General features: G+C 51.6%; 10 protein-coding genes across 10 annotated transcripts; 4 read left to right on the top strand and 6 right to left on the bottom strand.

Moving 5' to 3' along the window:
- Positions 1-232: 232 nt before the first annotated feature.
- Positions 233-802, top strand: N7515_004877 (gamma-glutamylcyclotransferase family protein; the record flags this gene model as incomplete). The annotated part of the gene is made up of 1 exon (XM_056665621.1): positions 233-802. One exon carries the CDS (start codon positions 233-235, stop codon positions 800-802), a length of 570 nt encoding a protein of 189 aa, XP_056522571.1.
- A 497-nt stretch (positions 803-1,299) lies between these two features.
- N7515_004876 (SAGA histone acetyltransferase complex subunit SPT7) lies at positions 1,300-4,763 on the bottom strand (the record flags this gene model as incomplete). The annotated part of the gene is made up of 4 exons (XM_056665620.1): positions 1,300-2,439; positions 2,493-3,640; positions 3,693-4,228; positions 4,288-4,763. The coding sequence occupies 4 exons, from the start codon at positions 4,761-4,763 to the stop codon at positions 1,300-1,302; spliced, it is 3,300 nt and encodes a 1,099-aa protein (XP_056522570.1).
- A 595-nt stretch (positions 4,764-5,358) lies between these two features.
- N7515_004875 (VanZ family protein) lies at positions 5,359-6,059 on the top strand (the record flags this gene model as incomplete). Its single annotated transcript, XM_056665619.1, has 2 exons — positions 5,359-5,383; positions 5,434-6,059. The coding sequence occupies 2 exons, from the start codon at positions 5,359-5,361 to the stop codon at positions 6,057-6,059; spliced, it is 651 nt and encodes a 216-aa protein (XP_056522569.1).
- A 757-nt stretch (positions 6,060-6,816) lies between these two features.
- ptpB (tyrosine protein phosphatase PTP1) lies at positions 6,817-8,242 on the bottom strand (the record flags this gene model as incomplete). The annotated part of the gene is made up of 3 exons (XM_056665618.1): positions 6,817-7,656; positions 7,711-7,976; positions 8,077-8,242. 3 exons carry the CDS (start codon positions 8,240-8,242, stop codon positions 6,817-6,819), a joined length of 1,272 nt encoding a protein of 423 aa, XP_056522568.1.
- Positions 8,243-9,271: 1,029 nt separating this feature from the next.
- N7515_004873 (uncharacterized protein) lies at positions 9,272-10,936 on the top strand (the record flags this gene model as incomplete). Its single annotated transcript, XM_056665617.1, has 1 exon — positions 9,272-10,936. One exon carries the CDS (start codon positions 9,272-9,274, stop codon positions 10,934-10,936), a length of 1,665 nt encoding a protein of 554 aa, XP_056522567.1.
- Positions 10,937-11,455: 519 nt separating this feature from the next.
- Positions 11,456-13,045, bottom strand: N7515_004872 (putative serine--tRNA ligase DIA4; the record flags this gene model as incomplete). Its single annotated transcript, XM_056665616.1, has 1 exon — positions 11,456-13,045. One exon carries the CDS (start codon positions 13,043-13,045, stop codon positions 11,456-11,458), a length of 1,590 nt encoding a protein of 529 aa, XP_056522566.1.
- A 211-nt stretch (positions 13,046-13,256) lies between these two features.
- On the bottom strand, positions 13,257-14,149 carry N7515_004871 (cytochrome b561 domain-containing protein; the record flags this gene model as incomplete). The annotated part of the gene is made up of 3 exons (XM_056665615.1): positions 13,257-13,751; positions 13,810-13,872; positions 13,922-14,149. 3 exons carry the CDS (start codon positions 14,147-14,149, stop codon positions 13,257-13,259), a joined length of 786 nt encoding a protein of 261 aa, XP_056522565.1.
- A 372-nt stretch (positions 14,150-14,521) lies between these two features.
- Positions 14,522-14,968, bottom strand: N7515_004870 (uncharacterized protein; the record flags this gene model as incomplete). Its single annotated transcript, XM_056665614.1, has 1 exon — positions 14,522-14,968. One exon carries the CDS (start codon positions 14,966-14,968, stop codon positions 14,522-14,524), a length of 447 nt encoding a protein of 148 aa, XP_056522564.1.
- Positions 14,969-15,336: 368 nt separating this feature from the next.
- On the bottom strand, positions 15,337-16,580 carry N7515_004869 (putative acyl-CoA:6-aminopenicillanic-acid-acyltransferase; the record flags this gene model as incomplete). The annotated part of the gene is made up of 3 exons (XM_056665613.1): positions 15,337-15,969; positions 16,029-16,433; positions 16,527-16,580. The coding sequence occupies 3 exons, from the start codon at positions 16,578-16,580 to the stop codon at positions 15,337-15,339; spliced, it is 1,092 nt and encodes a 363-aa protein (XP_056522563.1).
- Positions 16,581-18,734: 2,154 nt separating this feature from the next.
- N7515_004868 (putative sensor histidine kinase/response regulator) lies at positions 18,735-25,851 on the top strand (the record flags this gene model as incomplete). Its single annotated transcript, XM_056665612.1, has 3 exons — positions 18,735-19,324; positions 19,357-21,732; positions 21,795-25,851. 3 exons carry the CDS (start codon positions 18,735-18,737, stop codon positions 25,849-25,851), a joined length of 7,023 nt encoding a protein of 2,340 aa, XP_056522562.1.
- Positions 25,852-26,145: the final 294 nt, after the last annotated feature.

The raw sequence follows: 26,145 nt of genomic DNA, 5'->3' as shown, positions 1-26,145 counted from the left end.
GTGGGTGAGCACTCTGCAGTATGATCGTCAACTGTTTCCTTTATCCTTTGTATGGAATGTAGTCAATGGCATCCAATGTAGGTAGATGTAGGGTTTGGTTGAGCCCGACGTAATGCCTCCATCATATCCCTTCATACTCATACCTCCACCTCAATACCCATCCAAAGCCATATATCATTCATAAACATCAACTACACCCCCAAACCCAGAGCAAACCCCCAAACCCACCACAATGACCACCAACCAAACCACCTCCCCAATAAGCCACCTAAACCCAACAGAAGAACACCCAAAACCAACCCGAGTCAAAATCGGCCAATCCCATCCCCAAATCCAATCAAACCTCCAATCAGACCCAACCCAAGCCCCCAAAGACTCCGCCACCAACGGTCCATTCCTACCAGGCTACTTCTTCTTCTACGGCCCCCTAATGGACCCATCCGTCCTCGCGCGCGTCCTCCAACTCCCGGAATCCGAAGCACCGCGTCTCCGGCCTGCGCGCGTTGTTGGGTATAGCGTTATGATGCATGGGAAAGAGCCGGTGTTGGTCTGGGGTCCGCCTGAGAGTGTGGTTGAAGGTGTTGCGGGGGAGATTAGGAGTTTGGAGTTGTTTGAGAGGATTTGTGGGGTTGGGGAGGGGAGGTTTGAGGCTTGTCCTTGTTATATTGAGTTTGGGGTGGTGGATGAGGGAGGGGAGGCGGAAGGGGAAGAGGGGGAGGAGGTGGTTAAAGGGGGAGACGTTTTTGTGGCAGGGGGATCATTCGGTGTTGAGGCAAAGGGATGGGGGATAGGTGGTGGATGATGGTTATGTCTAGAGTTGGGACCTTATGTTTAGTGGGCTATTTATGCTTGGAATAAGCCCGGGATATCGGTGGACTAGGTATACATGGCAAAAGACAGATGAGGAATGGAGATTATAAAGAACTCGCGGAAGATTCGTATGAATTGGTTGTAGTGTATTCTGGGAAAAAGGTCCCAAGGAACGTTATGGTACAGCCTGAGATGTAGGACAGAAAGAAACGAAGAAGAGAAAGTAAAAGAACCAATGTAAACGTGAAATACAAGGACTGCATTATGTATCAGGAGTTTAAGGCCCATCTGAAAGAGGCCTCTGGGTGCTTCCCCTCCATCGATGGGTATCTGACAAGAAGTAGCAACAGCATCTTTCTTGAAAATGGGGAAATTAAAAAAAAACACATGCAGGTATGCGGAAATAATGCAAAAGAAAGGCCTGAGAACATCACCATATGTGTAGAGCTTCATTTACCTAACCCGAGCCTGGAAGTTGGAAGTCGTGTCTTACACTCCGTTGATCAGCGATTCACCAGCGCCATCACCGAGACCGTTCTCGTCCGGCTTCAAGTCGCCATTTGTTGCCAGCTCATTAGCTTCGTCGGGTTGGAAGTTAGGCATTTCAAGGGCCACACCGCTGTTCTTTTTGGCCTTCTTCTTACTTGGCTCCATCCCACCAGCCTTGGATGCCGCCGGCGGAGCAGCTCGTTTCTGCGGGCTGGCTGTAAGACCAGGGAGGCCAGCCTGGGGGATTTTTCCAGAGCCCGGAAGACGGGGTTTGGTCGCCATTGGTCGCTGCTTGGGTGGCAGCTCGAGGTCTTCCACGAGAGGTTCGTCCCTGTTTGCGTCCAGCTTGCCCTTGAAGAAGTTCTGGAGGAGTCCGATCTGCTGAGACACATTGTCTGTGGAGATACGTGGGTATGGGGGCGGAACCGGGAAGAGGGTGACAGCCTGCGACACACTCGCGTTCTGCGGGTTGGCTGCGTTGAACATGCGATTTTGCAGCAAATGCAATGGCACGCTGAGCGTGGAGAGGCCGAATTCGCGGTCCAGGCCTAACTCCTTGAAACCGAAGAAGTCTTCGTCGATGTCCTCGGCGAAGTCGCCACCCACAAACTGCTCACTGCCATCCGCAAACGCGTTGGAGCCGTCTTCGCCGCCTTCCAGAGCGGGCCGGAGAAGTTCGGTCAAGAGTGATTTGAGGCGATCATGAGCGGTGGCAAGTTTGGTGCCCAGACGTTCCACATCATCCTTGATGTAGGATTCCAATTCGTCGATGTGAATTCCGACAGTGGACAAGGTGTGCAGGACAATCTCAGATTGGGTATATGCCGGTTTCCATTCGGTGGCGGGAGATGTAGGATCATGCGACTCGGTGACAGAAACCTTGGGTGTTTCCATGTAAGATTTGAATGTGGCTCCCAGTTTCTGGAAGAAGTCGGCGGCAATGTCCGTAACAGCTTCAAGCGCACATGGCTGATACTCCTCAAAGCCAGTATGATAGAATACCTTGGCGACTGAGCGCTGCAATGCTGCCCGGCAAGTCCAGGGAGCAATGACGGGACCGTTGTCATTCATGACATGCGGTTCAACATCTTGCTCGGAAAATGGCTCGGGTTGGTACTTCTGAAACTGATTTTGATACATCTGAAAGAAAGTTAGTAAACGCGTTGAGCGCTAAAGAAGGACCATTTCGTTACCTGAGATTGGAGCTGCATCTGCTTGACAATCGCGATCTTCGAGCAGATCTTGCGGGTGTCTTGCACCTGTCGCATGTTCGAGTTCATCTTGCGAGTCAGTTTGCTATCCGGTTGCGTGAATGAACCTTTTGGAAGCATCCTGAGGAACTCTTCAGAGGCATCAACAACGTTGCCTTGAGCATCTTCTTTCCAGAGTAGCCGCTCCGGGAGATCAGGAACGCCAGACATAACATCGTAATAATAAGGCAGCATCTGGTCTTCCTCCACCTCAATGCCCTCCGCAAGACTTTCACCTGCAGCCTCGGGCTCGATGGCTTGGGAGTCACCATCGCGAGATTTGTCACCTTCCAATGCAGCTTGTTTCTGGTGCCGAAGCCATCGGCGCATGCCAGCTTTGGTTCTGAGAAGAGCGGGCTCTTCGGTATTGAGCTTGTCTCCTCGTAGGAGACGGTGTCGCTCCGCCGCAACGCGCGCTCGATCCTTTTTGGTCACTTGCTTCCAGACTTTATATTCCGGGTCTTCCGCTTCTACACCTGCTGGAAGTAACATGGCACCCAGCGCAGTAGTTGACGTACTCGGAGCGTCCATTTCCATCGCATCATCCTGGCTCCCGGCAGGCATCGGCCCTGGACCAGCAGGGTCAGATGGCGTGTTAGATCCAGGAGGTGGCGTGGAGAATCCATTCTGAGTTGCTTCTCCGGTAGCATCGGAGTCTGCACGCGCCAGCGCAGGTGGTTGGGCGCTGGGAGCCCTGGTCGGGTCCTCAGAGCCGCTATGGGTATTACGAGACGGAGCAGTTCCCTTTTTCGCGGTCTTTTTTCCGGGGGCTTTTCTACCTCGCGAGGACATGATCGGCTCATCGTCGCTTTCCTCGGCGCCATCGTTTTCGGCCAGCTGTAGTCGACGTTCCTCGGCCTCAACTTCGGCACGGTCCCTGATGACAATATCTGGAATCAGAGGAACAAGCTTCTCGGTTTCCTTGCGCATGTAAAGTGCATGCTTCCGGAGAGGATGTTCAGCGTTCGTGTTGTATTTCAAGCAATTTGCCCAAATGAGTGTAAGATCATCGACAAAGTCCTGCTTGGATCTGTACTGCAGACCCTTCAGCTTTTTCGTCATTGACCCAAGATCCATCGGATGTTTAATGACTAGTACGAATTTAGTGGATGATATCAAATCTAGGGGACAAAAGCAACTTACTCGTATGGTAGTCAGGGGCATCACGCTTGTTGACACGAGTCAGGAAAGCAGTGGAATGCTCTGTCATGGCCTTGAGCTCACTGAGAACCTTTTCCGCGGCCTCATAGAGCTCCTCCTGACCGACCTTGTCCTCATTTGCCCACTTGCTGCGGTTTTTGCGAACCTCGCTCAGCAAGCTTCGCAGCTCAGCATCCGATGCCTGCACCCGATCACGTTTCTTATCAATGCGTGCAATGAGGTTTTTCAAAGTCAGACTGGAGGCGCCCAGGTTGGTGTTACTCAAGGAGCTGTAGCCATTGGAAGCCGAGGCATTGTTACTGCCCATCTCAGCCTGGCCGGATATCTCTGCCTCAACTTGTCTTTCAGATTCTTCCAATCGTTGTTGATCAAGCATGGCATCCCGATCATTCTCAAGGGTGTAGAAAAGAGTGTGGAAGCTCTTTCTAGCAGCCTCCTCCGTCGCCTTCTTGTCTTCCTCAAGTTGCTTCCGCAGATCCTCCATTGTTTCCTTCTTGGATTCTTTGAGCCCATCTGCACTGGTAGATGCCGAAATACTGGGACGGGGGCTGGCGCAGCATTACGGAGCTCCTGCGACGCGCCGGACTTTGTCTTCAGAGGCGATTCGGCGGCGTCCTCCATGTCCTCATCTTCGTCTTCATCGTAATCGTCGTAGTCATCGTCGTCAACTTTTCGGGTAGACTTGCGTGGAGCGGTGGAAGGGGGCGGCGCATCATCGACGCGTTCGGGCTGAGCTTCGGACGGCTCCACAGGCTCTCCCGTCGCGGCAAAGCTATCGTCCGAGTGATGTCCAGAGAACAAAGCGTTTATTTTCGCTTCACTGCGGCGATACAGGTCGCGGAATTGAGCGATGCGCGGATCTTCTTCGGGCATGATATCGGCTTCCGATGCCGAGCTAGGGTTCGGCCCTTCGGCGCCAACAGAACCGCGAATCTGGGGTGTCCGCGAGCCAGACAATGTCTTGACTAAGCCATTGACTTGACTGGGAGAGTCCTGGAGGTCATCCGGGGGCCGAATGTTGCCCGGAGGCCAGGCGTTGTGGCCGAGCGACATGCTCGCTCCAAAACCCCGGCTTTGGGGCGGGCGGGACTCGATTCTCCGCGATTAGGATGACGGGCCGATCGGACGCGACACGGGAGTCGGAGAAGGGACAAAATGCATAGAGATATAGAACAATGCCAGTTATATCTACTGACGATGTCAAAAAAGCGATAAATGATAGGGTGAGGCGGAGGTTTGATGATGAAGGTCCGGGGGAGCTTCATAGGAAGTTTCTCTGGACGGGGATGAAGTACAGGGCACAAAGGCGGAGTCACGTGGCAGATCTTATATGCTTTCACAGTTTCACTGTTCGTCTTGATCAATGGCTAGTTGGCTATTGTTCCTCATTGACTGATTCCATATTGTCTTCACTGAGTCAATCCTATTCAACTTCTCTATTCAATCCCATCCCCACTCTGATTCATTGTTGTTGTGAACCAGAGCCTCATTGCTCCGCATATGACGCACAAGGCAGCAGCTGGGGCTGACCTCCACAATTGACATTGACAGCTCTTCCGAGGACTGAACATCATCCATCCCAAAAGAAGTTACAAAGCTTCGTCTCAATTCTCTCTCGCATACGCGACCCTACGCGACCCCGACCGTCATGCGCATCCGATACCCTTTCGCAGGTAAGCTTCGGCCTAGCTGATTCCGGCGATCCTCACTGACAGCTGCCAAGGTGCCTTCGTCGTGCTGCTCTTCTTAGCCGGGTACATCGGTCTTCTCCCACACAGCGCATCTTCATCAATACCGAGCCAGCTTCAGCCAAATGACAAATTCCTCCACCTCGTTATCTTCTTCCTGCTCACAGTTCCCTTTTATTGGATCTTGGACACCACGCGTCGTCGCACGTTACACGTGACCCTTTTAGTCTGCACATTAGGGCTGGGTGTTGGCTCGGAGGTCGTGCAGGGCTCCCTTCCAAATGGTCGTGACTTCGACCTATACGATATCCTTGCCAATGTTGTCGGCAGTCTAAGTGCCGTCGGTCTTTGCGGCTGGTATCACCGGCGCATGATGGAACGTCGCCGGCAAAGTCGGTATGGCTTAATGGAGGAAGGCACGGAGGATGTCGAGCTTGGCGGTGTCGCCGGTAGCTCCCGTCGTGACTCGCAGGTGATGGGCCCGCAGGAATCCGGTGTGATGACTCTCGAGCACGAGGTCGACAATTGGGATGAAAACGCAGTGGACAATTGGGATACGGAAGAAACACCGACTCCCGAGCGAGAAACTGCTCCTCCTACGTACCATGAGGCTGGTGGTCAGCCTGCTGCAATTCCTGCTGCGGCTAAGCGCAAGGATTGAGAGGGGGTCTCGTTGGCGCGAGACACGCCCTTTTGTACTCTGGAAAGCAGAAGCCATGCATTGCGACCTTCTCTTCTGCTGTTGCTTATACTCTTTGTTCTTATGCTAAGGATTTCACGTCTGAATCTCATGTCGATATGATAGCAGTCTCGAATGTGTTGTGCGCGACAGTTGCGCACTTCTCTAATTGATATGTTTATACCACGCTCAGGTGCCTTGTTGGGGCAGCAGTATTTCATGGGCAAGCGCATCGTGTATTCCAGTATATAGGTGAACAGTGAAAACATACTCTGGTTCCTTTCAAGTATTCACAGTGATGTCGATAATCTGGAAGATAATGGGGATGCTATATGACGATGGAAACGCTAACAACATGGATTTACCCTGGGGCAAGATACTGCCCCGGCAGTCAAAGAGGATATGATAGTATTGCGTACTGCACGTTGCAACATCTCAAAACAGTCCGCGAGGAAGACAATATCACCATTGGCTAATATACAGTAGCTCTAGAGCAAGACTGGCAATGCTAGTCAGTAGGCAAGATAACTACATCCAACGAAGAGAATAACCAAAGCAACAGACGGGGGGTATTTCAACAGGAAAGGAAAATATGTATCAGGTAGGAGGAAGACATCGAAAACAGGCAATCGCCCAAAGGGGTTTGAAATCAGATAAACACCGGATGCCATGGGATGCGACTTAATAAATCACCATTTGTGATGTGTATAATTAACAGGTCAAGGAGACCGAGGGGATATCATTCATTATCAGAAACCTCCGTACCAGACAAGCTTCTGGTGGGCGTATGGACACGATCTGGCATAACTTCCAGCTCCGGCTTCGAGCTTGGCAAGTAATCCTCATAATCAAGCCTGGCAACTTTAGCAGATCGTTGCTCGCTGCCGGGGGATTGTGAGTCCCACTCCGGGATCTTGCCTAGCTTCCGATCGGTCTGTTCACGGAGGACTTCGTAGATGAATTGCATCTGCATCTCATTGTAGACCATCATCATACGTTGCTTGCGCATTGCATCGACAGTTTCGTAAACGGGGTCGATGTCCGGATCATGCACTTCCAGCAGGTGGCCCGACTCTAACTCGCGCAGCAAATGGTCGAGTGCGATGAAAGTCCCGGTTCGACCCACCCCTGCGCTGCAATGCACGATTCGGGGATTATCAGGGTGGCATTTGGAGGCTGACAGCTTGATCAAGTCGAGAAGGGCTTGGCGATCGCTGCCTTCAGGTTTGGAGTAATCGGCCCAGCCGGCGAAAAGGAAGTGCCACACGATTTTTGACTCGGAGCCGATAGCCAGTTCGAGCTTGCGGATTTCGGATCGGGACTTAGCATCGAAAGTCGATTCCAACAAGGTCACCCTGCCCAAAACGCCGGGCTCCACTTGAACGCTTGGATCGAAGAGAACTTCCGACTCCTCTGCCAACAATACCATCGAGGCCTGCTCTGTGTCCAATGGGAAATATTGAGCGCACTTCTCCCGGCCCGCTTCGAAAGTTTGGGTAAGCATTACGACCACGCCGACCTCTTGACTTTCATGGAAGACCATGTGCCAAAAGTCCGCGATATGTCCAAGCTTCGGTCCCTGGATTATTGTAAGCCACCAGAGTTGAGGTTCACAGCAACTTTCGAAACCTACCTGGGTCGCAATGTATCTTCTTTCTTCCCCTGTCACCGAATCCTCCAGTCTGATCGGAGATGCATTGATGAAATCACACTCGCCCTCGGCCACCCGCAGGTGGACTCGGCGATTTGCCCACGCCTGAACATCGGAATACCGATTTCTCTGTTTAACCTTGGGGTCTGCAAAGAGAACCCAGTCATTCAAAGGATCGTTGGACCCCAAACCCTCCGCTATCCGTGAACGCTGCAACCATTCGAGTTCCTCGAACTTATCATGAATCTCTGAACAAGGAAGCGGTCAGTTATATTCCACATGCAGTATGTTTATTTTTTATATTTTCTTTTTTTTCTCCGATAGGCAGACGATGCACCCCTCACTCACCTGAGACAGTTTGGCATAGGAATGGCGGAACATCTTCCGTATTGCCAGCTTCTAGCCTGGGGTTGTCCTGATCCGCGAGTATATCGAGGCCGGCGTCATCATTCTCAGGCAGTCCGCGCTTGATCGCGGGGAAACTGGTATCGATCTTGATCGTGGGATGCGTCATCTTAGCAGCAGCGATGCGCTGAAAGGCTCGAACTTTGCCGATGACGCCGCGCGCTTTTCTCGAGACGGATTTTGTTTTTGATCGCTTGTGCGGGGCAGGCTCGGATGGAGAGGGCGAACGTGATGGATCAGTTCTGACTCCCAGATCAAGATCTGTTGGAGTTATTTGCAGCAACGACAGATCGGGACAGCTATGAAAGCTGTCCCGGGAAGATGTGTCCAGGGCCAGATTTTTGGAGAATCGCGGGGGTGGGCGTCGAGTGAGCGGAGGAGAGCGTCGCAATAAAAATAGTAACCTCGTATAGTGTTCAAGCCGTATAGTTCCGATTGTCTACCTGATAACCTAGATCATCAGCATGAAAATGGCCAGAGAAAAGAAAAAAAAAGGAAAAAAGAGAAGAAGAAAATGAGGCGAACCCTAGACGGGGCAAAAGGAGATAAAGTGGAGGGGATGAACAATAAAATGGTCCGAGGTCGCCGAGTACTTGTATACTTGGAGTAGATTATATCGTTTTGAAGGATAATTATGTTTGCCTACTTTATATATGTTCGATTGAAGCTATAAATATAAATACTACAGTACTGTAGACGTAGTACTGTGAAGTTGGCTGACCGAAGACAGCCTTTGCCACCGAAGTATCGAATTCAGCTGCTTGCGGCAGTTCTCCACGTATACACGTAGTACCTGAAGACAGTGTTAGGGCATTTGGATAGAGGGGAATCTATTAGGGTCTCATTGTTTGCCCTTTTACCCTTGACCTTGTGTAATTAGGGTTCTCTCTTATTGTTTATGCTCTCTCTTAACTATACGGAGTACTCCAACTTTCGCGGGGAAAAACAGGTCTGTTTATCTCTTTCGCCTCTCGGCCTACGCCCTACTCTTGCCCTGGTCCTCTTGGAATAACTAATATATTCAACCTTGGAATAACCATCACTCTCTCCCTTCTCGGATGACGACACCCTCTTGCGCTGACAGGTGTTGATCACCATCTTATCGGTCCGCATATGTCAACAAACCCCCTGGCGTGAAATGGTCTCCCAAGCTCAGATCGTCGATCGCACGGCGACCGCGCAAAGCACTGCCTCCCTAGTGTCCCGTCCTTCACACTCAGGCAGACGACACCGTTCCGGTCGCTCACATCACGGCGGCTCCTCGCATTCCTCGAACGATTTCCCCATCTTCACGTACACAGGGGACACGGAGATTGTCATTCGCGCCGGATCGCAGGAAAGACGTTATCTCCTACACCGATTGATATTGGCACAATGCTCGGGTTTCTTCGAGGAGAGCACAAATGAGGACTGGTCGCACCAGGCAGCCTTGCGCCCGCCCAAGCCAGAGGCAACGCTGTCCCGAGTCAGCGAGGACGATGATTTGTCCAGCGGGTCAACGCTGGTGGATTCCACGCGACCCAGAGAGAAGAGAAGATGGCGATATGAACTGGATTGGGAGAATCGCGCTGAGGATGAAGAAGTGATCCTGGTGCAGAAGGTAAGCTTTGCGCCGGCGCATCGCAGTCTCGATATAGGACAATCTGTTAACGTCGCGTGTTTGAAACAGCCCCCAACCTATGCCACCATGTTCAGTGGCGACCAAACCGCGTTCCCTCCGACGATGACCAAGCCCTCGAACGCCCAGGCAGGCTTCTTTCGATCCATGGCAAACCTGGCGGGAATGCAGTCGGTAGCACATCTACCACCGTCAGGAGAGCACGCCGTCCCCGTGGACCCCTTAATACGTGATTACGACAATCTACTACGACTATTCTACAACCACCCACCTATAATAAACAGCGTCAACATTGCCTCTGCCTATACAGAGTGCAAATCCCTCCTCGCATTGGCAGACATGTACGACGCGCTTCCCGTAACCGGGCCTCGCGTGGACCACCACCTCCTCGGATTCGGCTCTCGTCTCTTCAAACAAATCGCCAAATACCCACCCAGCTACCTCAAGCTCGGATATCTCGCCCGCAGCCGGGTAATATTTTCCGAAGCCCTAATCCACGTCGTCGGCCAATGGCCCGCCGCCCTCCCAAGTCTCCGAAACGGCTCCTACGCCCGTCTCCCAGACTCCCTTCTAGACATAATCGAAGACAAAGTCGAAGACCTCGAAGATCTCAAAGCCCGCGTGGAATCCAAGCTCCTCCGTCTCTCCCTCACAACATCCCGCGGCGAACGCGTCGGCCCCTCAAATGCCTACCTAGACTGGCTCGCCGTCAGCCTATTCCGTCAATGGCTGATCGAAAGCACCACGCCGCCCCCAGCGCCCATTCTCAAAAACCCAGGCTCAAGCGACGGGCCTGTCCCACCGGCTCCCTCAGCATCGCACCCAACAAGTGGGCCCCGATCAACTGCGTCCTCGGACCTGTCTGCGCGCGTCTATCGATTAATAGGCTCTCCGTCGACTCAGGCATACCTCCCGCATGACGAGCTAAAGCGCTTCCTGAAACTCCATCCTACTCCGTCGGCTGACTCGCTCTACTCGCGCGAGACCTTGAAACGCTTCGAGCGCAAGATGGACGAGATCAAACGCCTGGCGCGGGAGATCGTTAAGCCGCTGATGCGCAATTTCCTCGAATTGGAATTGAAAGGTCCTGACCAAGCGGCCGGCGCTGGTTTTGAGCATACGCCAATTGGATTACCGTATTTGACGTGCACGCGTGTCGAGGATGTTGACCTTCCTTGGAAATGAGCTTGCCAGTCAATCTATTTGAGGCTGTTTTGCTCGAATCTTAACCATGTTATATGATATCTCTGTTCTATTTGGAGTTGTTGATGATTATCTGCCTTGTTTTCAAAAAGGGGACTGGTATTTGCGCCTTTTCTTCTCAGACTGCTGGTCTTGTCTGAGAAGATAGGATTGCACTCTGTGATTTGCAATGATGTAACGTGTACTTGATTTATGTTTCTCTTTTCTGTTGGTTTCATGCGTCCACGAAGTCATGAGGCTCTTTTGCTACAATTTGTCCTGTTGCCCCCTAATGTTCCGCTATATTCTCAAATGTGACATGGGCTCGGAGTTGCTAAGATCTCTTTTTTGTCTTGTTTCTAGAGATACCAAAAGGTCATACACAGGTCACTCTACGCAGTACATACCTCGTTTCCTCTACCGGGCGGAGCTACTAAATTCAATGTGACATGCGAAGTATATGCTAAATTGTCTAAGAGGTACATAGTATACAGTGAATAGTCCAAGCCAATCCTCAACCCTCTAGCTACGCCCAATAGTCTCCATACCATCCATCCAAGGCCTCAAAACCTCCGGAACAACAACAACCTTCCTCTCAGCATCCCAACCATTCTCCAAAATCGCCGCCAACACCCGCGGCACAGCCATCGCAGTCCCATTAACAGTATGCGGGAAGCGCGACTCCTTCGCCGGCCCACCACGCACACGCGCCGCCAACCGACGACTCTGGTAATCAGTACAGATAGAAGCAGAGGTAACCTCACCCCAAGCCGACTCCAGATGATGAATGGCCGGGTCAACGGGCGCAGCACTCCCAGATGCAGCGCGCAGCCGGGACGGGAACAGAGCCTCGATGTCCCGCTTGCGAGTCGCACTAGCACCCAGATCCCCGCTGGGCATTTCGAGAACTCGACACGGAAGATGCAGCGCCGTGAGGATCTCTGTCTGTATGTCGAGCAGCTCGTTGAACATATCGTCTGAAGTCGGGACGGCGGTCTGCACGCTGTCGAGGTTATCCGTCCAGCCGAAAAGCTCGACCTTGGTGAACTCGTGCACGCGGTAGAGACCCTTGGTGTCGACGCCGCGGGAACCGGCCTCGGCGCGGTAGCAGCGGCTGGCACCGACGAGCTTGATGGGGAGATCTGCGGCGTTGATGTCGCGGCCGGCGTACATGGCTGCGAGGGGGATTTCGGCGGTGCCGGTTAGGGAGCGCGGGGGCTTGGAGTTCTTGTCGCGGTCATTTTGCTCGATGGACCAGATTTGCTGCTCGTTGTGCTGGTCGCGCGGCTGGAAGCCGCAGGCTTCGGCGATGTAAGAGTACACGATTGAGGGTGGGGCGACGGGTTTCCAGCCGCGGCGTCTGGCGACGCTTAGGGCGTACTGGATGAGGGCTTGTTCGAGCATTGCGCCTTCGTTTATTAGGAAGTACCAGCCCCATCCTGTTGTTGTGGCGGAGCTGGCGAAGTCGAGGAGGTTGAGCTCGGTGCCGATTGTGACGTGCGACCGGGCTTGGAGTTCGACTGGGTCCTGGCGGGTCCAGGAGGGTGGCGAGTTGGGGTTGAAGTTGATGTATTGGACGAGACTGGGGTTGTGGCCGAGTGGGGTGAATGGGGAGGATAGGTTTGGGAGGGAGAGGGCTAGGCGGTTGATTTCTTCGGTGCAGCTGGTTCTGCGTTCGGATATAGCTTGTGAGTCGTCTTTTAATTGCTGGGCTTCTGCCTTGAGTTCGGCAAGTTCTTCGCTTGGGCTGAGGCCCGTCGCGCTGGTGTTTGCATCTTGCCGACTCGCGATGTGTAGTTTGGCGATGGTCTTTTCTAATTGCTTGATGCGGGATCGAGGGGCTTTCAGGCCATGATCGAGTTGTCTGGCCTCCTCTGATAATTGTTGGATTTTCGACGGGTGCCCGGCGTGAGCAGCATAGTTGCGATCTACGCAATTCTGTGCGTAGAGGTCTGCATTTTGGCGGATGTGTTTGATGTCCGGCGTGGGCTTCGGAGCTGTCGCGGGTCGCAATATGTCTCGATTGCGTCGGGCGGAGGAGAATCTGCGCAGAGATGTTTTTAATCCGTATGGATTTCTGCAATTGAAGCAGATATATGAAGAGAGCGCCATTGGAGTTGGAGAGAGGAAGAAGAGAGAACCGGCAATGTGGTGGATCTTCCGCCTTGGCCGGGATCGTCAACATTGTATGGCATACGATAGCATCAACATTCACACATTACAACATTTCTCAATTGATTTTGGCTAGTGCCATAAATTCCTTCAACTTGTCCAGTGAATTATATTCCCTACTAGTCTCGTCTCCTAAATCACTCACATTCCCTCACAATCCCATTTTATGCTTCTTAATCCTCGCACCCACACCAGCGAGAATCAAGAAAGCAGCGAAAAGCACACCCCATAGCGATATGTGAATGACATTCACATTAAATGTGGTCTGCGTCGCCGCCACGACAGTCGCCATCTCCAGCAGTAGCAAAACATAGCCACTCCAGCGATGATACTTGTAAATGCGCTTGCCAGCGTCAATACTACCGAGGACAGTGACGGGCAAAAAGTACTGAATGATACCGACCAGCGCTTGTAGTACAATGGCGATGTAGGTGGTCAGGCCTAGGATACCGTGGGGAGAAACAAAGTGTGGGTGAGAGCCCTTGTTCACTTCGATGATAACAAAGGCAGAGACGAAAAGAGTCACGCTGAGTAGTTGGAGAATGTAGTGGATGCGAGTGCCAGCACGCTTCTGTTCTGGGGTGGCGGTTGGTTGTAAGATGAGGGCTGCTTGGACTTGGAGGAGAAGCGCAGATACACCCAGTAGCTGAAATATTGTCAATATTTACTCTCATTCAGGATGTTTCGACTTTCGAGAGGCTTACTGGATGTGGAGTGAATAATATGAGCGGCTGGGATAAGATGCCTTGCCAGACCAACGCTGCTAGCTGTTGAGGGTTAGTTTTGATCTGATAACTGCTTATGAGCTCCTCTTACGATCCAGATCCCAGCTTGCGCAACACTCGCGGTCCCTAAGTCAGACGTCAGTGGGGATTCGGTGAGCAACACAGTAACAACACTCTCACACTCACCTGTGAAGAGGTTGCGATAAATCCTCTCGTCAGGCTTCTGTGTCACATCGCCTGGACGGCCCAACAGTGGCTCATCATCCCGAGCTTCGATCGTCGCAGGGTGAATCTCAGGGATTCCTGTCGCTGAGGCCATTTTGACCGACTGAATATGGGGAAAGTTTTATGTCAAAGAGGAGTCAGGAAGAGATAAGAAGACAAAGAGCCAAGGGCGGTGGCCAATACTTGGCTTTTCTTTCCTTTTCTTCTTTCAAAATTCACTGCATCATGGCAGATGGGTATATTCGGAATATGAAGTACTTCTACTCGCATGAGTCCTTCCAATATTGACGTGATCTTCACTTTTAATGACCATTGGGCGGAACACCCCGCATATTCCCATATCGAGGTGGAGCTGAGAACTAATCGCCTTAGTACACTACACAGTACATGTACCATCGGGATCTACGATTACAAGGGAAACAGGTATCAAAATATTCTCAGTGCTCATTCCATTTACCTATCAAAATCAGCGTCTAGGCTCCGGGGACGGTGCACCACTACGATCACCACCTCGGGGCTCCTCTCGGGTACTAAACCGATTGAACTTGTCCACAAGAACCCGAAACTGCATATCCTCGGGGATACAGAAATCTAAGAAAATCATCATAGACTCGATATCATTAGCGACCTGGCGGGTGCTCTTCGGGTTCTGAATGAGGGTATCCCGGAAAGTAGCGACCCGCTCATACAGCATATTGCATTTACTGGTCCAGTTAGGATTGTCGTGCTTGAACAGAGCCTGGCCGGCCATGCGTAAGCCCCTGACCCGGTGTAGTAGAAGTCCTAATGAGTGGATCACATGCTGTCGGTTACCTGGGTAGTTGTCCTTGAGAATGTCAATCTGGGCGTAAAGTGTGGTCATGAAGTGGCTACGTTCCTGTTCGTAAGTACCATGGGCAGCGCGTTGAGGCATGGTTGCAACTTGCGGTAGGGAGTATGTAGTTGACTTGGGTAGAGTGTATCGTGGATCCTGGATTAACGGTTTGTAGGGCTTACCTGAGTCTCGTGGGAGAGAGAGCTAGTTGATGGCGATGCAATTCAAGCTGGGGTGTATTGACCTATTTATGCCTTCAGCAATATGATCGAGTATTGGAGGTCTAAGGACACAAAGCGACAATGTCATTTACTAGATCCTTTGTCCCCCATGTATAGCACACTTGGTTCTTTCATGATGCTGGAGGTCAAAGGCCGGACTCTATGAAGGAACCTAAGTGTAAAGACATGGCTTCTTAGTGATATCAGACATCGATCATTTAACCTATATTCGGCTGTTTCATGGATTCACCAAGGCATCTTCAACACGGGCCCTTCCTCACCAGACCCGACTCGACCAAAGACCACCTCGGCGCGCAGGTCATTCGGGTCCAGGTTCATCACTATGTTAAACAAAGTACTGCTTCGGGTAGAAATATGGCGCGAAGGATCTTCCTGACAACATATCGCTTGCGGCAGATTATACGTATCAGAAAAGATCCGCTCTCGTAGCAAAGCAGGAGTGATAGCATCACCCTTGACACCATCTCGGACCAACTCCTGCGTCAACTCCTCCAGCCGTTTCAACCGGATAGGCGATCCAGACAGCCACGGCGGCTCATTCACATAGCGATTCTCAAGGAAATGATTAGTATGACCAATGATCCCAGATGAGTTCTCAGAGATATGCTTATCCCCAACTGGCGATAGCTCCAGACCCAGAGCTTTGGTACTATCAGCACAAAGGATATGCTGAGCAGAAGCGACGCCACCCAGAGACTCGAGCGTCTTCACAGCGTCATCCACAGATGCACTCTCCAAGCACAACCGAAGCGCAACATGGATCGGCAGCTTACTACTGATCATCGGTTTGGCGCGGATTGCATTAAGACAGGTCCCAACGCCATTGGAGTTGAACCCAATCTTGCCCACAATTCCTGCCTGCTGGTGTTCAGCACCATGCTATATAGCATTCCAGATACAGACACACAGGTACTTACCTCGGTAACCATATAGATAGTAGGTTTCCCCGGCTGCTCAATGGACATCATCGCTAGATTCTTCTTAACCGTGTCCGTCCAGTCCCAGTTCTGCGAAAGTACCCGTGCTCCTTCGTTCTTCTTCCAGGAGAGCGACGTACAGCCGTCGGAGAACCTCCCGAGCGCTATCTCGCTTCGGCAATTCAGTGCGATGATATCCAACACGTCAACCCCGGCACCCTCTGCAATACCCCGCATCTCGACGAACAAGTCAGGGGTTAGCTTCTCGAGCGCGGGCTGGAACTCCTTCGCGAGTTCGCGCACTTGTCCCCAGTCTAGGTTTGATGTGTGCTGGAACATGGTGGCGTAGATGGATATCTGACTGCGAATCTGGTTGCGTAGTACGTCGCCATGTACAAATCCGATCTGGGTTACGATTTGAATGGGTTAGCTGATATGGTCGTTATCGGTTGTAGATCCATGTAGATGGAGTCGGGGTGTCCGTATTGGAAAATGTACCTCTTCGGGAGTGCCCTTGAGCGCCAGCTTGACTGGCTCATTTACAGACTGCATCTTGAGATTGATATCAACAAGTGAACAGCTGATGCAATAGCAGAAGTCAGAACGTCAGCTATTCACCCTAAGATACCAACAGCCGAGCCGAGCTGATTCCCCGCAGTTGGCTGTTGGAGACAGTCTTGGAGTCATTCGGGGTATAGCCGATCAGCGTCGCAATCACCCGCTGGGCCGCTTTAGCCGGTCTGTACTCTGTGTACTATGGAAACGAGGCTACTACTCACATAAGATTCTCTATGATGGTTTCCCTTAGAGGTATGATATGGTCGAAATACTCCCGCTATGCTACACGGCTCAGCCTACACCCTATATCTACTAGAGAGTTGCGCCCTTTAGAGAGTAGCGGCTTGCTTAGCCTCCCTAGTATGGCCAAGTTTGCGGTGAATTTCATATAGGGAGGTTACTTTATTCATAAAGCCGATTTCCTGTGCGATGGTGTCTCGTAAGCACCCTGCGAGTCAACTGGGTAATCCGGCACCCTGGTTGCGAGCCTCGGTCGGACATCTTATTGGCGTTTCGATCAGTCGGCTTGCCGAAGTGGAGCTCGGTGGCGCAAAACTGGCAGTCTGGGGAACCACTAAAGAGGGCTCATAGCCTCATACATAACCTCTAGTCCTCTACACAGTACAGCCGGGAGAAGAAAGAGCGAAGAAGTTGGGAGAGAACTGTTCTGCCGTTCAGGGCTATAGCCTATCCGGACGAGGAGAGAAAGAGAAGGGAGGAAACGGAAGAAAGAGAGAGACAGAGTACAGACAAACAACCCTCAAGTAAGTCAGAGATTCTGCCAGGATAAGCACCCTCAAGGATCGGCGACAGCTTAGCCCACAGTTTCTGACGTGCTTGGCGCCCCTCATCACTACATCCAATGATCCAAACGGTGACAGCGCAGTATTCTCCACATGGCCATCGGTCATATGCGCCGTTGCTTTCGACTCCAGCTGCAGCGCCCGCCACCAGCGTTCAAGATCCGACCACAGTGGATCGCGCCAATACAAACCTAACCAATTTGAACCAGAAGCCAGACTCCCCATGGAACTGTGAGTGGCAGAGACCAGGGTCCAAGCATATTGATGATCACCTCGGATCTATCCACCCGGCCCGCTAACTAGTTCCTGCACGATCAGCACCTCAAGCGAGCTTCGACAAAGGACTCCGCTCGATCATCTTGGCTTTTCAATGTAACAGTCAGTTGTATCATGTATGTACCAGTCTTGCAATTTCCATGGCAAAAGTCAAGGCGATGCCTGCAGATGCCAATTCAGGATTTCAGGAGACTGAAGTGACCAGCCACCAGTGCATATGTCGAAGAGGGACATATCAGATGATGTTGTACCTAGGAAGTGCAGGGTACTTCAAGTCTTCAACATGACTGGATTCGACGGCAAAACGATAAATCATGTGACTTATTGACATGGGATGCCCTGGGGTTTCATGCAAGTGATACCTCGGCTAAAAGGCTTCTAACTCCATTTTTTATGACTCCAGGGATGGTTAAAGGGAGTACAAGAATGCGGTCTATATAACTACTGTGTACAAGAACCACAGACCTAAGGAGTCCTAAAGAGAAGTCAAAATTTTGCTACACAAGGGACTCAATCACCGAAAGTTGTGTTTACCGTTTAGATTTACGTGTACTACTGTGACAGGCTGACAGCATGATCGATTCATCGTAATCGTATTCGGTGGTAGGAGACGGTTTTTATGTAGATTGTCCGGGCTGTGCTGCAGAAGCCATACGAGCAAGCCAGTCGGATAATGAAGGGATCTTTAACTTCGAGAATTCATGTACCTGTTACACATGGAGATACGTATCCAACCAATCAGCTTCTTTGCCCCGCCGTCGTTAGAGATGACTAATTGGCAGCCTTAGGCCACAAGATTTTATGATCTTCAATTCTAAAGGTACACCTGCATTTGTTTCACCATAGCTCTTCTTTGGGGTTTGGAGTTCTGTCCTTGTACTTATTGAGGCGACATTTTACTACTTCCGACCTACTACATCCTACAAGTACATCTCGTGGATGTTTGCATACTTCATGTCCGACCTCTAACTTCAATCTTCCCCCCCCCCTCCGCGTTGAATTCGACCGCACGAGAGAGAGATATGTCTATGGTGGTACGCCGGGCGCACAAAACTCAATAACTTGAGAGATGGAGGAGAATCTTTTCGCGGAAGACCTTCCGCTGCCACCGGCCCGGCTGTTCGAGCGACTAGGCCAGTTACCTGGTTATACCTGGGACCAAGCGACCGAACCGTTTCACTCCACGTACAACCACTGGCATCTCTCAGGATACCGCCATACCCTCGAGCCCGATGTTTCAACTCCTCTCGCAAATTCATCAGCCCCCGCCTCGTCCGGGCCGTCCAGCTTCAGCCGCTTCTCCCCGCGCCCAGAACTCCGACCATCCGCCCGTGCCTTGCGCAGATTGAGCGTTAGCGAAACGAGTAGCGAGATATCGCTTTCGAACCACCACAGCCAGGAAGCAGAACAATTATGGATTCCGGTTGTTGCGAGGATTTCCACCAACATTATCCGCCTCGAACGGGAGTTTCACATGCTCAGGTCGATTGTGCAGTCGTCAGATCCGGATTGCAATCATACAATACGACCGCTTGATCTGATCAGGCTACAACCAGACGATGATCACTCCAGAACACTTTTGGTTGCGATCTTCGAGTCTCCAGGCCATGACAGGCTGCGTGATTTGGTCACATTTGGCCCTGCCTCATTCGTGGCGGGGTCTAGGGGGAAGATAACAACGCCACTCCCAGTGAGCAGATCCCTTTGGAGGCGTTTTTTGACTTCGCAATTGGGGCATGCGATTGTCTGGAAATTCTACATTATGGGCTGAAGACAGTGCACGGCGAGATTCGGGGTGATGCATTCCATTTTTCTGCTGAGACTGGCGCAGTGAAGCTCGCAAATACTGGAAATGGTGCTAGGACATTTGACAATGTTCTCAGCGATGGATGGTCATCCCTTTCGCGTGAGCTTGGTGCCAAGTATAAGTTGCAATTTATCGCCCCAGAACAGACTGGAAGGATGCCTACGGAGCCTGATAGCCGCACTGATATCTACGCGCTGGGGCTCTTTTTCTGGTCCATGCTGGTGGGAAAGCTGCCGTTCGAAGGCACAGACCCCGTTGAAGTCGTGCAGAATGTACTAGGCAGGCGATTGGTGCCTGTGTCCTCGAAACGAATGGATATTCCAGATGCTCTCTCGGCTGTGATTCAAAAAATGACGCAAAAGGTCGTGCACGATCGCTACCACACGATCTCATCTGTGAAACGTGATCTGATGCATATCGCGAAACTGCTGGGTGATGGTGACATTGACGCTTTGAGCGATTTCAGAGTTGCGCAAGGAGATGTGTCTTCCTTCTTCACTCTCCCAACCAAAATGTATGGGCGGCAAGAAGAATATGACACTATCATCAAGATTATTGAAAAAGTCAAGAAGCGCCAGGCGGTTGCCTTGGCCAAAGCCGGCGCCCAAAGCCCTGGTACAATGCACGGCCTCACCTCGGCTTCGTCCCTCTCCGACAGCCGGGTCGAAAGCCTTGAGTTTGCCTCCGTCTCTAGTGACTCTGGCTCTTTCCATCTGCCTCCTCGGTCGGCTTCTAATGCCACCAGTGCTCATCTTGGGCCCATAAATGAGCCTTCACCGGGTAGTGATACGTCGTTTTCCACTCCGAAATATGGATCGACAACTCTTCCCGGGCAGTACGCGCAAAGTCCAAGAACAGCTTCTACTGCAATGAAGAGCCCGTCGCAGTCTCGTTCTTCCCACACCACTGACAGAGACAGTCATCCCTCTATCGCCTCTATCGGACCTAGCAGTCAACCATCAACACATCACACTGTTAGCCAATCGGGATCATATCATTCTCTGCATAAGCAGAAGGCTGGCCTGAAAAGTCGCCGCAGCGAACGTTGCGAAGTGATTACCATCAGTGGTCCTGCTGGAATAGGCAAGACGGACCTCGTGAATCGAATACAGCCAACAGTGCGCAAACTTGGATGCATAGCCATCACTCGTTTGGACAGAGCGAAACGTGTCCCATTCGAGCCCTTTGCGAAATTACTGGCGAGTCTTTTGCGCCAAATCTTCTCTGAGCGTGATGTTACGACAGATTATCATGAAGATGTGCGAATGGCATTGCGGCCAATGTGGCCCACTCTGCACCGGGTTCTGGACCTCCCTGAGCAGCTGATGTCTCCGGGTGCCAAATACAGGCAGACAAATGCAAAGAGCAATTCTCTCGTCCCAGAAAAGGGAGAGCCATCTAAGCACGTCAACATACCGGGGCTAGATCAAGGACAGACTTCTCTCGATTTCTTCTTGGCAAATGCTGCCTCAAAAAACATGCGGCTTATGGAGACATTCCTTGAGATTTTGCGAACGCTGTGTACGTTCAGGTTGATCACTATATGCCTGGATGACCTTGAACACGCAGATGACGAAACCCTGGATCTGGTCTTGAAAATCATCAAAGCGAAGCTCCCCTGCGTTCTTATTCTGTCAAGCCGCAAAGACGAGATTCCGTCTGATCAAGTGAGGACGCTCTTCGAGGAAGAGCTGCCAACGGTCACGCGGATCGCACTCCAGCCACTCGAAGAACAGCATATCATGGAGATTGTCGCAGCCACAATGCATCAGGAACCAAATCAAACACTGACTCCACTCTGCGCGGTCGTTCAGGAGAAGAGTCGGGGAAATCCCTTCTACGCACGCGTGATGCTCGAGACGTGCTACCGGACGAACTGTATCTGGTATTCATGGAAGGATTCAAAGTGGCTGTTTGACCTTGATCGGATCTTCACAGAGTTTGTAGCCCCCGAGTATGGCGAAGGACTGGGACTCGGCTTTCTCACCAAACGTCTCGAGAATATTCCCAGCGCCGCTCGATCGATCATGGTTTGGGGAGCTCTTCTGGGCAGCCCGTTTTCCTTTTCATTGGTTCAAAAGCTCTTAACAAGTGAATTTCTCCATTCCACCAATGATGATGACGGCGATGAGAGTCTCGACCTCAAATCACCACAAAATGTCACACTGGTCCGGCGATCCGAAGGTGATCTCATTGTCGGGCTGCAATTCTTAGTTCAAGCGAACCTCCTGAACACGGGAGATACCGACGATGAGTTCAGGTGAGCCATTTCTTGCTAGCTGCCACTGCGCTCTGCACTCTGAGTACTGACCACTTCTTTAGGTTTGGCAACGAACGGCTTGCACAGGCTGCTATGTCTCTCAGCGAGAGTCGAAATGTCGAGAAAATGCATTTCATCGTTTCGCAAGCAATGATGAAATATTACCACGACCATCGGAGCCGCTACTCGATGGCTCATCATGTGGCACTTGCATCGCGGACTATCAAGACCTGCGTCAGGAAACGACTCGAATATAGACGCATTCTCTGGGATGCTGGGCAAACGGCGTTCCAATCGGGTGCGCGAACCACTGCACTTTGGTACTTCCGCCATTGCATCGCCCTACTTCAGGACGACTCGTGGAACGACTCTAAACCTGATGTGTATTACGACGAAACCATGCGGCTGTATATCGCCACTGCCGAGATGTCGTGGTCTCAAGGGCAGAATGACGAAGCCCTTCAATTGATCAACGAGGTTTTTGTGCATGGGAAGGATGCTGTCAGCAAGTCAAGAGCCTGGATCATCAAGGCCAAAATTTATGCCCAACTCGGCGATCATCACCGCTCAATGGAAGCACTTCTCACCTGTCTTGATGAGCTTGGTGTGCATCTTCGCCAAGCTACAAGTTATGAGGAGTGTGACGCTGCCTATCTGCGGCTTAAGGCCTATCTCGAGAGTGCTGACCTGAACTCCATTGCCCTAAAGCCAGTCTCCACGGACCCCACTATAGTGACCATTGGCGCTGTCATGGCAGAGGCAATGACCGTCACTTACTGGGACGATGCATTGACTTTTTACCGGATGGCACTTGAAGTGATGAATATTCATATCTTCAAGGGTGGTTTCACGCAAATCGCAATAGGTTGTTCTCATCTTGCCATGATCTCCATGAGTCGGTTCAAAGATCTTGAATTTGGCGCAAGGCTCAGCGATCTTTCCTTGGAATTACTTGAGCGCTGCGAAGAGTTGTGGACTCAAAGCAGGGGCTCGATCGTCCATAACCTCTACGTCAGCCATCTACGTGTTCCCATGGCATCAACGCTACCGGCCTTGGAAGCTTCGCTTGAGGCTTCGTTCTCAATGGGTGATCCGTATCTCACTCTGATCAGCATCTCGTCGATGGCTTCTACTCGACTCTTTTTGGGTCAAGACATGGCGCAACTGGAAGCCTTCTGCATGGAGACCCCTGAAGAAATCCCAAATTGGCAACAAGATACCCGCGGTGGGTCTAGTCTCATTTCAATCCAGCAAGTTTCACGAGCTCTCCAAGGCAAAACGGATTTCCGAACCGTCGACGGCATCATGTCGGACGCCAACCATGACACGAGCGCGTACATGACGCACTTGGATGTCCATTCCAGCAATGCTGACAGACCCCGCGACATCTACTGGGGTTTTGCCATGATCCCATTGTTCCTGTTCGGTCACCACACTAGAGCGGTTCAAGTGGGTACCCAATTGTTGTTCACGCGACACAGACTCTGGTCTGCCCGTGTGTCTTATGTGATTTACTTTTATCTGGCAGCCTCGCTGCTCATGCTCCACAACGAAAATCCCTCTCAAGGATACCTCGACGGTAAGATGGATACACTTGCGGGATACAAGGCCGAGATCGATTTCGCTCGAGATGCGTCGGAAGCAAATTACGGCATGTGGGCTCTTATTCTGGAAGCACTGCTTGCCGAGGTCCGCAACGACCACAGCGCTTCTATCCAGAACTACGAGGCTGCGATTGACCATTGCCAAATCCATGGTTGGCCACTTGAAGAAGCTTTGGCGCTTGAGCTGCAGGGCGAGTTTTTGGTTCGACGTGGAGCGAAAAGAGCGGCTCGTGCTGTGATCCAGGAGGCCATGGCTGCATGGAGTGCCATTAGCGCTGGTGGCAAATGCAAACAACTTGCCGAGAAACATGAATGGTTACTCAAGACAGCGACGTCAGCAAAGACCGTCGATGTTGGCTGTCAGACCATCGATTCACTTCTTGAGATTAGCCGCGAAGTGGTGCAGGAAGAGATCTTGATTCCGCAGCAGATGGAAGAGGACGAGAGGAGACAGCAGTGGATTGAACAGAATGGGGTCTCTCCCGGAGAGCACTCTCTTGATATCTCAAGCGTCGGGTTGGACATTATTGACTTGTCTAGCATTCTAGAGTCCAGTCAAGTCATGTCATCTGAGCTCCAAATCGATAAACTGTTCACGAAAATGCTCGAGATCATTCTCGAATCTTGCAACGGTTCAGACTTTGCCATCATTGCTACCGAATTTGACGACAATGGCTTTGCAATCGCCGCAGCAGGTGATGCCGAACGGGGCCAGAGATCAATTCCAGAAGGCCTTCCTTTCTCGGAAATGGAAGACCGAATGGCCCTTCATATCTCGGAATATGTCATGCGCACAAAGGAGGAAGTTCTCGTTCACAACGTCCTCGAAGATGAACGCTTTTCCAACGTGAGCGAGACTTACCTGGCAAATTTCCCTGCTGGTCGGTCAGTCATCGCACTGCCAGTCGTGCAAGGAGATCGTCTGCTCGGTGTCATTCATTTGGAAGGAAAACCCAACTGGTTCACACAACGCAATGTTGTGGTGTTGCACTTGCTTTGCAACCAGATTGGGATTTCACTGTCCAACGCATTGCTGTTCCGTGAAATTCGCAAGGTCAGCGCCAAGAATGCTTCCATGATCGAGTCCCAGAAGCGTGCACTGGCACTGGCACGCGAAGCTGAACAAAAGGCCAAGAATGCCGAGGCGGAGGCCAAGCACAACGTGAAGCTGAAGGAAGATGCGGCAAGGGCAAAATCCATTTTCCTTGCCAATATTTCTCATGACTTGCGTACTCCGATGAACGGTGTCATTGGGCTGTCGGAGCTTCTGAAGGGAACCCCGCTAGATAAAGAGCAAGACGAATACGTTGAATCCATTCGCGTGTGCGCTGATACTCTGCTCACCCTCATCAATGACATCCTTGATTTCTCAAAGCTCGAGGCCGGGAAAATGAAGATCTCCACAGTCCCGCTCAACTTGAAAGACACGATATCAGAAGTCATCCGGGCTTTGCGATACACACACCGTGACAAAGGTCTGGAGACCATCGAGAGCCTCGAAAAGGTCCCGGCAGACCTGGTTGTTCTTGGTGACCCGGTTCGTCTGCACCAGATCTTCATGAATCTCCTCAGCAACAGTTACAAATTCACACCTACCGGATCAGTCACGGTCAAAGCGAGAGCTGCACGCGAGGGCAAGGGTCGTGTTCGTCTAGAATGCTCAGTCACCGATACTGGTATCGGTATTCCCGATGAACAGAAGGCCCGGCTCTTCCGGCCATTCTCACAGGCTGATGCATCCACGGAAAGATCCTATGGCGGCAGCGGTCTTGGCTTGTCAATCTGTAAAGCCATCATCGAAGATGTCCTCGGCGGAGCTATCTGGCTGGAATCAAAATCGGGGGTGGGCACAACCGTGACGTTCCACCTCGTCTTCAACAAAGCCCCTAAGAAGGCAGCCGTCAAGTCCACCTGGTCCCAAGATCTGAGCAATGCAGAAAAGGAAGAACGTCGACCCTCAGCACGCGATCTCACGCAAATCCCCCGTGACCAGATCCGAGTCTGCATCGCCGAGGACAACCCAATCAACCAAAAGATTGCCGTTAAATTCGTCACAAGCCTCGGCCTCCAATGCGAAGCCTACAGCGACGGAAAACAAGCCGTCGACGCCCTGCGCGCCAGATCCCAAGAAGGCAATCCCTTCCATGTTGTCCTCATGGACGTCATGATGCCCACCCTCGACGGATACAACGCCACCCGCGAGCTGCGCCGCGACCCCGACCCCAATGTCAACGAAGTGCTAGTCATCGCCATGACGGCGAGTGCCATCGAAGGCGATCGCGAGAAATGCCTCGAGGCTGGCATGAACAATTACCTCCCTAAACCTGTTCGCTCGCCAATCCTGAGCGAACTCTTGGACAGATACCTCGCCCCTGTCCCGTCATATCCTAAATCTCGTCTTGCTATCCGAGAAAAGCGTTCGAAGGCGAGTATGGATGCGGGCACCGGCACACCTACCAGTCGCACTTCTTCGGGCTCGGATGAACTGAAGCATTTGTCTTTGGATAAGAAATGAGTCTATGGCATTTTTGTTTTTCGTCTATACCCCAGAGTTGTTGGAGAGTTAGAGAGAAGTTAGGCGTCATTGTGGTTATATTAAATTTCCCTTTTCATCGTGTTTTTAGGTCATTTACTGTATAGGACTCCGTTCTGTCAGAATTGAATATGTTCTTATACTGTGTACATGATACGTCTGCATTGGACAAATCTGACCTCTGAGACTGATGACATCTCCCGGGCTTGACTGTGCTTGGGTGAACGTCTTGAAGCCAAATACAATCAGTAAGAACATGGAATGCCTTGACCGTTT

Source organism: Penicillium bovifimosum (assembly GCF_028826915.1).
Source record: "Penicillium bovifimosum strain IBT 22155 chromosome Unknown utg000004l_segment0_segment0, whole genome shotgun sequence".
NCBI lineage: Eukaryota > Fungi > Ascomycota > Eurotiomycetes > Eurotiales > Aspergillaceae > Penicillium > Penicillium bovifimosum.
The sequence above is the reverse complement of the archived record's forward strand: the minus strand, read 5'-3'. Positions and strand labels throughout refer to the sequence as shown.